This window comes from Periophthalmus magnuspinnatus, chromosome 22 (assembly GCF_009829125.3).
Source record: "Periophthalmus magnuspinnatus isolate fPerMag1 chromosome 22, fPerMag1.2.pri, whole genome shotgun sequence".
NCBI lineage: Eukaryota > Metazoa > Chordata > Actinopteri > Gobiiformes > Gobiidae > Periophthalmus > Periophthalmus magnuspinnatus.
Window position 1 is genome coordinate 18,379,457 of NC_047147.1, and position 13,497 is coordinate 18,392,953.

General features: G+C 37.8%; 2 protein-coding genes across 2 annotated transcripts in view; one reads left to right on the forward strand and one right to left on the reverse strand.

Moving 5' to 3' along the window:
* crlf1a (cytokine receptor-like factor 1a) overlaps positions 1-13,497 on the reverse strand; it is a 227,773-nt gene that overhangs the window by 97,410 nt on the left and 116,866 nt on the right. The gene's annotated exons all lie outside the window — the stretch shown is intronic.
* Positions 1-13,497, forward strand: part of nrd1a (nardilysin a (N-arginine dibasic convertase)) — a 48,412-nt gene that overhangs the window by 7,079 nt on the left and 27,836 nt on the right. Inside the window, exons 5-12 of the mRNA XM_033988189.2 lie at positions 1,935-2,088; positions 5,315-5,388; positions 6,120-6,215; positions 6,963-7,085; positions 8,161-8,218; positions 11,134-11,207; positions 11,384-11,453; positions 12,458-12,535. Of these exons, the coding sequence (XP_033844080.1) occupies positions 1,935-2,088; positions 5,315-5,388; positions 6,120-6,215; positions 6,963-7,085; positions 8,161-8,218; positions 11,134-11,207; positions 11,384-11,453; positions 12,458-12,535 (727 nt within the window). The remainder of the gene's footprint in view (positions 1-1,934; positions 2,089-5,314; positions 5,389-6,119; positions 6,216-6,962; positions 7,086-8,160; positions 8,219-11,133; positions 11,208-11,383; positions 11,454-12,457; positions 12,536-13,497) is intronic.

Genomic DNA, 13,497 nt, shown 5'->3' on the forward strand with positions numbered 1-13,497 from the left:
AAGGGATTACACACAACAACAATGACCTGTTTTATAATGGGAATGTGAAATATCGATAACAAGGGGGATAGACAATATTCAACCAAACAAAAATAAAATCAACAAATTAAAATGGGAAGAAATATATGAGCATATTTACGTGTATATATATACATGCATATATATATATATATATATAGACACTTCTACATACAGGGATACATGCATATATATACATACACAGGTCTACAAACATCTAAACACATGCATACACACAAGTGCAAGTGGCTAACAACAGGGCTAGCACATCTTAACAATGGAGTTTACACGTGTATTAGGGGGATAGGAGAGAGAAAAGAATTCCAAAGTGTGAATATTTCAACATAGTAAGGTAAGGCTATACTGTGGAACATTCCATGCAACGCAATAATATCTGCATGGAGACCACAGACACCCATCAGAAAAGTTACATGATGGGTTTCTGTGATCTCCAGACACCCTACGTTTTTTTTTCGTTATTATTTTTCATTTTAACCATCGTCACCATTTCTTCAAGGGAACGTTTTAAAAATCTGCAGTGCTTAGTTCTGTCTACCCCCTTATATTACATGACTGAAGTCTACATTTTAGACCCGTTCATGAAGTTGATACTCACACTGACTGTGTAACCAGCTCAAACACGTTTCACGGTTTGAACCTCACAGGCAAGCTAACATTGACAAGTCCGTCCATTTTGTATGCATGGAAAAACCCACATTAGCTACCGTGCGTGCTTAAGCAAGCCTGTACCAGTCCTAAAGTAGCCTTGGAGTGCATATGACTTGCTTAGTCTATTCTACAAGATTTCCTACGTGCTCTCTGAATACAACTCATAAAAATCCAATATCTTTTCTGAATTGCGTTTTGTTCTATTGCCGTAGCTGTCATTGAAGAGATTGTAATATCCATCTCCTGTAATGATGTGACTGCTCAACACTATTGTTTGATGGCCAGTAGCCGTTGAAGCCTCAGTCATTTTCACAAATTGTTCCGTACCTGTCTCACAATCCTACTTTATCGCCGTAATAGTAGATTTGTTTATGGCTATATTTCAAAAAGCTAGAAGATGTAATACCGTTTCTGTCAATTCTGCATAACAATAAAAAAAAATTGCATTGGCTCATTTTTAACAACTGCAAGTCCGCTGTTCAATAGGTTTTTTTCGAGATACTAAAGGGACGGCGCACGATTTTGAACCATGAGTGGAGAGCATGTTTCAGAATGAACTGGCCCCGCTCATGTAGGTCTGCTCTCACTCTGATGTTGTACCATGGCACAGAAACAACTGTCAGGTGAGAACCATGAGGAAAGAAGTGCCTCCCTAACAGTGTCTCTGGATAAAACTGTCCCAGGCAGGTTCTTCCTTATGGTTGTCATCTAGCACATTTCTCATATAATAAAGTGAAATTTGTTTTGCTCTAGTACAAATATATTGTAAAAGCAGCTCGAACGTGGAATTGCTGTGGCGCTGTTAGCATGCTAGTTGTTAGCATTAAAACTCCGTTGTGGCTTCTGAAAGTTGTGAAACATGCCGGTAAACTGGAATAATTAAGATTCTAGGAATGCAATAGGAAAGTGAGGAATACGTTTGGATTGCTACAAATGATCAGGAGCAGTGCCTTTTAAGCAAACTGGGAGAGGTGTCTTGCCCAGTGACACAATGATATAACCAGTATCTACTTTTATGCTGAAGTAATGCCAGTGCTCTTAATTTGTGTTGACAGGGAAAACCAGGAACTTGGAGTTTTTGTTTCATGCAAATAGACCTAGAAACCCACCATAAACCGGGTCAAAATGTATATACTTTCTGACATTTTAAACATCAAACATTATTTCTTCTTTCTTTCACCTTCACAACAAACAGCATATTTCTTCCACTGTTCTGACATGACACTGAACCTCTCGCTGTGTCCCAGTGGTCTTCATGGGGAGCGAGAAGTACCCGTCTGAAAACGGCTTTGATGCTTTCCTGAAGAAGCACGGAGGAAGTGACAACGCCTCCACCGACTGTGAGCGCACCGTCTTCCAGTTCGACGTCCAGAGGAGGAGCTTCAAAGAGGCCTTGGACAGGTGAGGGGTCTGGGGATGTCCGCTGCACACAGGCTGGGATGGGACTTTGAAAGAGAAGAGAGAGAGAAAGTGAAGCCCTCGCTACTAGCATGTGAAGGTTAAGTACAAAGCAGAGGAACTATGTACACAGAGCTGGAAGAAGTGCCAAAAAAAAAAAAAAAAATCCCCCTTGCTGGGTTTCCGATGACATCACAACATTCTATTGGCCAGTAATATTTAATACAGACGGGGGCAGCTAAAATGAATATATGTTAAAATGCAGCATTTTTGTTGTAATAATTTTTGTTGTGATCTAGTTACTAATAGAAATGATCAATTTTCAATTTTATTTTTCACAGTGATTAACGTTATGTAAGGCACATACGTACACACTCACGTAGCATATACACATACACATCTACACACTCAGCGTCATACTATGTACAGAAGTGTATATTGTACACATATTTCTGTTTACATATGCATGCCAATATATAAATGACACTGTGAAAAACATGGAACCCCAAGGAGCTGTGCAAGCTCATGGAATGAGGTCCATCACCATGTACAAAACACACCATTTGAGGCTTGGCAGGTTGAACATTTATGAATTCACCTTTTGGATATTTCATGACAAAGTACAATGTAATCAGTCAGGAAGAACTGGCTCATCACATTCGACAATCCTATTAAAAAAATACAATAAAAATGTCTTTCAATATATATTTCACAAAGATAAAAATAGTTACATTTCTTCCTCCAAAGTCTGAACTCTGCTCCAAACCACATGTTTTTACTGTCAGAGGTGAGCTCTGGACCTGTCAATTAAAAATACCCAAGCTGATCATCTGCCATATTTGTTATATTTGAAATGCAACATTATACTATGTTTGAATGGAATTAAGTAACCAACAGGAATCATGGGTAGGGATAACAATATGTCATATCAGTACTGGCTATATCTATATCTATATCTATATCTATATAGATAGAGAGATAGAGAGATAGATAGATATATAGAGAGATAGAGATAGATAGATATATAGAGAGATAGAGATAGATAGATCTATATAGAGAGATAGAGATAGATAGATCTATATAGAGAGATAGATATAGATAGATCTATATAGAGAGATAAATATAGATAGATCTATATAGAGAGATAGATATAGATATATATATATAGATAGTTAGACAGTATACATATCTGTCCATTAATTCACAATACATAGCACCACTATATATTACCTAAGCTGGCCCAGTCTTTGTGAGACCTTGCGTCTATCCATATTGTTTATATCCTCTCGCTCCAGGGGAGGTTGCTCATGGGGTGGTTCACTTTCCCTCAGTTTGTTTTCATTAGTGCAGCAGATGTGTCTTTTTGACCAGTGTGTTCAAGTGGAAATTGCAGAGCAATGGAGCTTACGAGGAGGTTACATGTTTGTACAATCTTTATGAAAAATACCATTATTTAATATCCCAGATAATACATTTTAGAATTATTTTTGACAAACAAGAGTTCATCAGTATTCAAGATGGTTTAGTCTTGGTTTAGTCCTGCTATAGATGGGTTTGTGTTGTCCTGGTCTAACCCAGGTTTAGTTCCTGTCTAAGTCCCATCTTAGTCCCGATTTTGATTATTATATTATTATATTTGTGGTGTGTGTGCAAGTGTGAACACTCTGTTATTTCAAATTCCACCTCTGCTGTAATCAGGGTAGTCCTGAGTTATGTCATGTAGTACCTGGAACCACTATGGCCACTGGAGTGTTTGCCTCTTATTGACCAGAATGCTGAAAATGTTCATAGTTTACACCACCATTGTCAAAAAGAACTAGTAACAGTAGAGGATGCCATAAAAGCACCATATACACAGTTTAGTAGCACAACATGATTTGATGTAGAGTTTATTTCCACTTAAGTTAGAGACAGACTTGTGAAGGAGGAGAAGCCTTGTAACTCTGTAAGAGCAAATGCAAAACACATTACTCCATTTCACATTTAAGATGATGTTTGTTTAAAATTGTTAAATGCAGAAAGAGATCACATTTTTCTGATACTGTAATGTCAATAGTAAACAAAGGAGACAATCGTGTCCTGAGGAGGCGTATTCACTTGGAAACGACTTAATCCTCTCCCTGACAACCAGCCTAAAGTCAGTGGCTCAGTCATCTGCTCCTCTCGTGCTCTCCTCTCCAGTTACTCCACAGCAGGTGCTCAGAATCTGTTTTTCTCACAAACCCGTGTCATTACAGGAGACATGCTCAGGTATTCTGCCTTTCAGAACTGTTCAATAATGCAGTGCTTCTCAGACTTTTCACACACAGTACCACAGAGGAAAACATTTGGCCTTACAAGTACAAACAGATCTAAACCAGCACTGCATCAGGTCTAAATTAGAGGTAGGCTCTAAAATTTGACTAAACCATGGAGAAAGTAATTATAATTAAAGGTGCTTTACATGATTTTTACTGTTTTTATAAACGTGAAAAACAAAACTAGTTCATTTTTAACAGTTTGCAGTGCTCCAATGTTATTCTTTACTCACCTTATGCATTCAGAGCATCCTAATTATTCACAGCAGTGAGTTTATAAGTGCTTTTCACAACTCTCAGAGACCAGAGGGGAGTTTTGCTGTAACTAGCATGCTAACACACACTTCCTGATTATCAGACAATAAAATGCTTTGCTGTGTACTGTCTGCATCCAACGTTATTTTAACCTCAAGAGCTGCTCATACAACATATCTATACTGGGGCAAGACAAACAAAGTCTAAATCAGAAATAAAATGGAATCGGAGCCGGGACCAGACCGGGACCAGACCGGGACCAGACCGGGACCAGACCGGGACCAGACCGGGACCAGACCGGGACCAGACCGGGACCAGACCGGGACCAGACCGGGACCAGACCGGGACAAATGTGTTGTTTTTTGGGTTTTTTTTTTTTTTTTTTGAGTATTTGAGTAATTATATTGTTAATTTCTGGTTAAAGTCTTGTTTTCACAACTTCTTAATTTTGTTGCTTTTAGCACTGTATTATAATGGGCCCACATCCCAGTTTAGTCTTGGCTGAGGAACAAAGTGATCAAGATTTTCTGATGATTTGAACTGATTTAAAATGGTCATATTTTAACCACTTTGTTGACTTTTAGACTTGTCTCCCTATACAGCACCACCGTACTACAGTATGCAGTATACAGCACCACCGTATACTGCATACTGACACTGCGCTCTCCTCTCCTCAGGTGGGCTCAGTTCTTCATCTGTCCCCTAATGATCCGGGATGCCATCGACCGTGAGGTGGAGGCCGTGGATAGTGGTGAGTGAGTCTCTATGGGAGCAGCCCAAATGCCATTCCTTCAGCCTTGTATCCACAGTAGGGACCTTTTAGAAGTTTGTAAACAAAAACATTCTTCATTCTGAAATGGTGACAATTTGAGGTAAAAGTGGAAAATAATGTGATTTGAATGGAGAAACTGGGATTAACCTCAGAATCACAAATTATGAAAAATAATTGTTAGCTTTTGGCACATGAAAAGCACTCAGCTACATATGAGCCTGGATTAAGACCATTTACAACAATAGTATTTTATATTATTACACATTTTGATGAAAGTAAAATCTTTTAAACCATTACTTTTACTGAACTAACATTGTCAAAAGTATCGAGTATACTAAAACCAGTATCAAAACTAGATACTCAATTTCACAAGTATCAATACTGAAAAAAAATCTCATAAATATGATAAAGAATCACATGGTAACTTTGAGAAAGCACTGCGATTTGAGACTATTGTCAAAGTGGGTTTTTTTCCATCATTGTGGGTCCAAAATTGGTATCTATGACATTATACTTGAGAAATACTTACAGAAACGTTGTCAATATAATACTTTTTATTTTGTCTAAGGATATTTTGCATACTTAACCACAAATTATACTTATGAAGCCTAAATCTGATGGGTCTGTAAGGTTCTGTCCTTGTACATGACTATTTACTGGAGTCCCTCTTCTTCTTCTTCCTCCTCCTCTTCCTCCTCCGCATTTGCCAGAGTACCAGCTGGCCAAACCCTCCGACTCACACAGAAAGGAGATGCTGTTCGGGAGCCTGGCCAAAGTGGACCACCCCATGGGCAAGTTCTGCTGGGGTGAGTGGAAATAAGCAGTGTGGACAGATACGTGGGCTTTGAGAGACATACTTTATTACTCTTGGTCGTAGTAGCAGTGGTAGTAGTGTATAAAACATTAATGGAGTAAGATTAGAGTGAAAAGTATTAGGACAAACTACTACTGTGGGCTCGAGTTAATATTAGGTTGTTGTTACAAATTATATAAAGTTAGCTTCCTGTCTATAGGCTCCATTTTGAGGACTTTTCACCATTCAATAGATCTATCATTTTGTTTGGAATTGTAAATTGCTAAGCTAAAACGGAGCAAAATTTTCATCAATCTGAAACCCATGGATTGATTAATAGATACTGTTGTTGTGTCCTCGATCAAAACGGTGCACCCACCCTAGTTGAAGGATGGTGTGGTTGTATGGCTTGTGGTTTGAGAGGCTATCGGCGCAGAATCACAGCCACTATACCGCCCCAGGACAGCTCTGGCTGCAGAAGAAACTACCCACTGCCAAATGTAACTAAAAAAATAAAAAAAAAAGTATAAATTGTATAAGCAGCTCTTGAGGGCAAAATAAGTGCGCTGCATCCAATTATAAAGCTTTTAATTGTCAGGAATTGCGCGTTAGCATACTGGTTGTTGCTCTGAATGCATGAGATTGGTGAGGAATAACTTTGGGCCGCTGCAAACCGTTTAAAATTAACTAGTTTTGTTTTTTTAAGAAGGTAAAAATCAGGTATAGCACCTTTTAACACGCACTACCCATCTTTCTCCAGGAAACGCCGAAACTCTGAAGCACGAGCCGAAGAAGCAGAAGATAAACGTGTACAAGCGCCTGCGAGCGTTCTGGGAGCAGCACTACTCTGCTCACTACATGACCCTGGCGGTGCAATCCAAAGGTCAGGCCTGTGTATAGAGCTAATCACACGTCAGAACACATTTACACACGGGCCCCTCACTTTCATCTACATGAGGATTTAATAGGAGGCGTATTTTGCAATAATCACATCTAAATGACAATTAGTTACAGTTCTAATAAGGGCGTCTATCTGGCTGGCGCTTGTTTTTGTTGATATACGGCAAAGACACGACAAAGATTCATTTTTGGAGCAGACATTCAAAGCTTTTTTTCTTTTTTTTCAGCAGACAGAAGGTTATGGCTGTGATTCCCAGATTTTATAGGGTCATTTTGTGAGGAGTTTAGATGTTCTCTCTGTGTCCTTGGGTTTCCCTTGGGTGCTTTAGTATCTCCCTATCAACCTAAAATGAAACAAGGCTATATATATAGACTACGTACACAGGCTACAGTCAAACTAGTCAAAAGTTTGGACAGTCTTTTTAATTTAAAGCAAAAAGGCATCAAAATTATGAATTAACTAATGGAATGTATATGAAATAACTAAAAAGCATTGATTTTGAGCCCCGAAATTGCGCACAGATGGGTCAAACGCAGAGCACATAAATTGTACCGTGTTGTTTAAGGTGTATGTCCAACCCTCAACCATAGAAGTAAATTAATAAGTCCTTAAGATAATCTTTTAAAACAGGAGAAGAAGGGATTTGACCAACCACATTGTAACCAGGTGTGTGTGCCTTTTGTTCTTAAGTCGATTTGTTTGGGGTTATTGTGTCAGTGGCATAAATTAGTTCCAATATTATCATTTATCGTCAATATTTATTTCAGCAATATATAAAACTTCAAAATTTGTTATCATGAAAAGCTTATCGACGCACTAATTTAAATCTAAAAAAGTTTAATTTAATGTGTTGAAATTCTGGTGGTGACAAAATCTAGCTATGGCTAAACACGCCACTGTGGCACTGTGGGGTTTGGAGATTTGGGATGGTAACAGGAGGGCTTTTTGGCCTGTCAGAACCTAGCGACGGGCCAATTTGGAGGAAGACTTTTTGGGCGGTTGTTGAAGGACCCACTCAGGAGCTAATTTGTCCCTTCTCTCTTGTGCTGCTCTTTAGAGAAACTGGACACGCTGGAGGAGTGGGTGAGGGAGATCTTCAGCAAGGTCCCCAACAAGTGAGTGTCCGAAAGAGAGCACCGGAAATGATTTTCTAAAATGTAAATGTCAAGTCTGTCTCCCATCTCCTCTGCTCATCAGCTGCTTCTGTTCAGAGTAGGCTGCACTGTATGAGGGAAAAGGGTATAACTTTCATATTATGATAATGATATTTAGAGGTGTCACTGTTACACTGTTTATTGTATGTAACTTATATTTGCTCTGAAGGGGAACTTTTTTATGTTTTGATTTGTACAAGTCAACATTTTTAGATGTAGAGAGTTTAATAATTAACATCTGACTCATTAATGATAGTAACTAATTAACTCATGTTTTATTTCCAATTTTTAACTCATGTTTTATTTCCCTGGAAACTGTATTTGAAATGAATAGAGCTGTAGGTCCTTACTTCGTCGTTTAGTCCATTAATCAATCGATAGAGGCAACAAATCATTGTATTTGGATTATAAGGAGAAGAGAGTAAGTTAATGAGCATTTTTAAATATAAATACATTGTTTCCTAATATTTTTTCAGTATAAATGGTTGTTTTTGCATGAAGTTGTGCAGGTGTAGTCTTGTGAGTACAGTTTGGGCCAGATACATAGTTAATAGTAATAGTTTTGAGAGCATTTGCCGCACCTCCATTTTAGATGGCTAATTGATTGGCAGAACATGTCTTTAGTCAAACAAGAATTGAACCTAGAAATGCATATATTTTGACTCCCCGTTCACTTTTATAATCTTGCTGTAAGGTTATATAAAGTGGCATAAAGTTATTTCAGTATTATCATTTATCATAATATTTTCTATACTTTCTTTGCATTTCAAAATGTGTGTTTAACAAAGAAGGTTCTGCATTCGATTCCTGGCAGCATCCTGGTGTCTGTGTAGGTTCCTTCAGGTGTTTTGGTTTGTCCTCCCAAGAAAACATTTACAGCAGATTTCTCCTAGAGCCAGGACGCCCCTGAAAATGAGATTCCAAATCTCAGTGAGTCTTTTCAAGTTAATAAGAAATAAACAGCAAGACCCAAACAAGGACTAATTTATGAGGAAAAAAAAGAAAATTGTGACTAAAATCGCACTTTTGCACATTTTAATTTTCACAATAATTGTCACATTAAAGCCACCATCTTTATTTATAATTTTTTTTTGCTAGGAGATGGCAGTGAAACCTGTGAAATAAACACCAAGGCCGAAACAAGGGCAAATTTAGAATTAAAAAAAGAAAATTGTGACTAAAATCTGACTTTTGCACATTTTAACTTTCACAATAATTGTCACATTAAAGCTACCATCTTTATTTATTTATTTTTTCCACTAGTAGATGCCAGTGAAACCTATGAAATACACACCAAGACTGAGGGGGGCAAATTTAGAATACAAAAAAGAAAATTGTGACTTAAATATGACTTTTTTTGCATTGTTACTTTATGAACCTTAGTCTTACCTGCAGTATTTCTTTTCTTGCAACATGGATATTGCATTAATACATATCCCAATACTGATAATTTCACAACATATTGTTTAGCCTTATACCATAGTCTGTGCGTTCTTCATCAGGGCTAGTTCCACATTCCTGAAGCTATTGTGCTTGACCAGCCTGATACACATGTAGCTGAGTAACATAACCTCAAGTATTAAACGCTTTCACTTCCTTTCGAAGGTCTAATGCCTCCTCATAGCTCCACACAGTTTGTCTGAGCATTCAAATCTCCCAGAAGCCTTCAGCACTTTTGGATTAACTCAATTAATTTGCATCAAGCTGCGGTGCAATAAAGTAAACATTTAGTGGATCTGACAGCGTGCTTTTAAAGTCGTAATTAAAGATTCACCCGTAATCTGCCTTTTCCTAATGTTTTTTAATCCTTGCAGATGTGAGACAAGGCCCCAGTGAATGGAATTATCTGCTATTCAGTGCCATATTAGGTGGAAACTGCTGCTAATTTGATCTAGTCTAACGCAACTAAATTAGGTGGGTAGAGCAGTCAAAAAATTTAATCAACCAAGAGTGCTGTTACTTCAAAATAAAATTACTCAAGTTGCAGTACAAAGTGGTGGTGCAAAAGATTAAAAAGTTAAATTTGAAAACAAGTATTCAGGGAAACTGGCAAAGTAATAGTGACTGTAGTAGTAACTGTCTGGGTGTAACATTTGATTCTTTTGAGTTGATGCGATCTGAGTGAAATTTGCATCAAATTGTTCTGGTATTTCCAAAAAGTACACCACAAAAATATCTGAAGTTAACGCGCAACAAACACAAATCATGTCATTTTGATCATATAAAACTTTATACACTAGCTGTCATGTAATGGGATGAGTGGCAAAACCTTACTGCAGGGGGAACTGTGTAACTTTTTTGGTGGTGGGTCTATTGCAACTATTACACGATGTTTTTATTCCTAAAATACCTTGAAAAACATACATACTTACTTTGAGCGGGGTCCTTCTCCACAGATCTGACCTGTTACTTAGCCTGATGGATACTACTGTGGAAAATTTCAGGCTAAGTAATAACATATCCATGAAAAGAAGCAGATGGCAGACTCTCCATCAGAAAAGTTACATAGTCCAGCTTTTAATTTCTTTAAAGAAGACAGGTTGTGCTTTTTCTGCTAAATAGTTACAGTCTAATCCTACGTGTGTTGCCTATTAAGAAAATAAAATTGGAGAACACAATAAGTAGAGGTATGTGCGTGTACCGAAGGCTGGGAAAATGGCATCTTGAATACAGGAGAGTAAAAGTTACTCAAATCAACTTCAAGAAAACTAAAACCCGGAAAACCGTTATAACTTTAAAAGCTCTAAAAATTCAACTTTGGACAATATGCCCTCTTTAAAAAGTTACTCGAGTAAATGTCACCGTGTACTACCCAGACTGTGTTAGCGTGCTTGATCTAACTATTTCTTGTTTCTAATCTTTCCCTCTCTTTGCAGCGGACTTCCAAAGCCGGATTTCTCCACCATGCTGGATCCCTTTGACACTCCCGCCTTTAACAAGCTCTACCGAGGTACACTTTATTCTATGCTACAGCTACTGATTTTTGCTGAACTTGTTAACTTAGCCATTGTTACATTTAATGGCAATTTAATACTGCCAGAGAATGGGATACAGAAAACGCTATGCTCTCAAAATTCATGTGTGGAGTTCATTTTTCTCATTGTCTCCTGACCTGTGCACTTGCAGTTGTTCCAGTTCGAAAAGTTCATGCTTTGAATATCACTTGGGCCCTACCTCCACAGGAAAAGTACTACCGGTAAGTTTAGGATAGTGAGTACTGCTGCTCAAATGAAAATCTAGTTTCAATAGTAGTTTTAGTATTGATTAGTATTTTGATTTTCGATACTTTTAACAACACTACATATAGTTGTTTTTATGGTGTACTGCACAAAATCTATAGATGCAAAAAAAGCTCTCTTCTCGGCTATGAATATTGCAGTTTCAGAATTTGACAATTTCTTGTTACAAATGAATTTTGAGTTAGGGCAATGTAGTCCTGCAATGCCACTGCCGTTTTAAAAGATTTATTTTGCTTTTCAATTTGACTAGCATTGAAAACTTTTCTATTACGTTTCAATTTGTGAGTTTTCTGTTTGTCCTCTTTGATGGGTTTTTCTACATAACAAAATGTCGCGAGGTCCAGATGCTTGCGACTTTGTGTATGGATGAATTTTCTATGTTGGCAAGAGTTGTACACCAGTCAACCAGAGGGGAATTATGCTTTTCCAAGAAGAATTTCATAACGGCATGCTTCTTTACAGGTGCATTATGTAACTTTTCTCCATAGAGATGTCGTTGCTTTGCCTGGAATGTTCCACAGTATGACATTAAACTTTAACCTTTTATTCAATCAGTTGTTTTAATGGCTAATAAAGACACTGAAATACATTGTCGCTCCACGGATCTGTAACTTGTCTCCATGGAGATAGATAAGTCTAATACCATACTATAAAACATTTCATCCAAAGCAGTAACATCTCCATGGGGACAAGCAGGTGGCGGACCCTCTACCAGAAAGTTACCTAGCAGTAATAGAAAGAATACTTTTTATTTCACATCTTTCAGTAGTTGTCGGCCCAGATTTTCACATAACTTTGGTCTATGTATCTACATTAAAAATTAAGGATGCACCGATATATACATTTTAGGTAATTTTGTTCCTTTCTATGATATATTGAGCATAACTTACTACATTCATGCATCCAACCTTATTTTAGTAATGGTCATATTTGTATCATGTTTTTGTTTTTATTTTTTTAGAGTGAAGCCCCTCCATTACATCTCGTGGCTCATTGGACACGAAGGCACTGGCAGCATCCTGTCCGTGCTCCGGAAGAAGTAAGATCCCTCCTCCTCACATCGCATTAGATTTACACCTTTCCAAGCACTTTAAAGGAACTGTATGTAAGGTTTTTATTTTGAATTCCACAAACGTGACCTAACTACATCCCCAAATACGAGGTAAACATGTTCAACTTAAATATAGCTTTTACTGATAACAATTATAATGAAGATGAATTCTTTATTACAAAAACATGGCCAGGTTGTTGTCTTTCATTTGGTTTGCCAGTTTCAATGCTGAAATCCAGTTGGTTTAAACTACCAAGGACTGTCTGTGTGTGCGTGTCGACACTGGCAACCATGGTTCAGATGTGATTTTAATGCCTTTTTTAAAACCGTAAGAGCGCAGGCTACATACAGTTCCTTTAACGCCTCAATTAAACCCCATCAGACTCGATGAGCTGCATTACACTGCATTTGAAATCCTTGAGTCGGCCCTGAGCGCTTTAAAGCCCTCTCACTTGACTCTGAATCATGCATACTCCTCTCACATATGGCTCCCCCCGCTTTGGCTAAGAGGCAGAGAGAATGGCCATCAAACTGCATTGCTGTCAAATGTGTGTATAATCCATCCAAAAGCAGAGCGCACTTGGCCAGAGCAAAGTGCCGAGTCAGAGGAAGCTGTTTTATTTAAGAATATCACAAGGTCACATCTCATCCCAAGGCCACTGTTACTGTTAATTAGTCAACCGTGTTTTTGCCAAGTCCAGAGAAACTAGCTCGTTTTTTGTGCACTGCTTACAATGTAGTATTTACTTTTCCTCACAATATTCTTAAATTTGGCTTCATTATTGTTTAACATCATGTAGTAGTCATGCCAGTAATGTATATAGAGCTCTTGCAGATGACAATACAACATTTAGCATTTTAAGTATAAGTGACAATAAGAGACTTTTTTTTTACTAGAGCATGAAAAACAATATTGACCTGGGCATAATAATAAGAATAATAATACAACG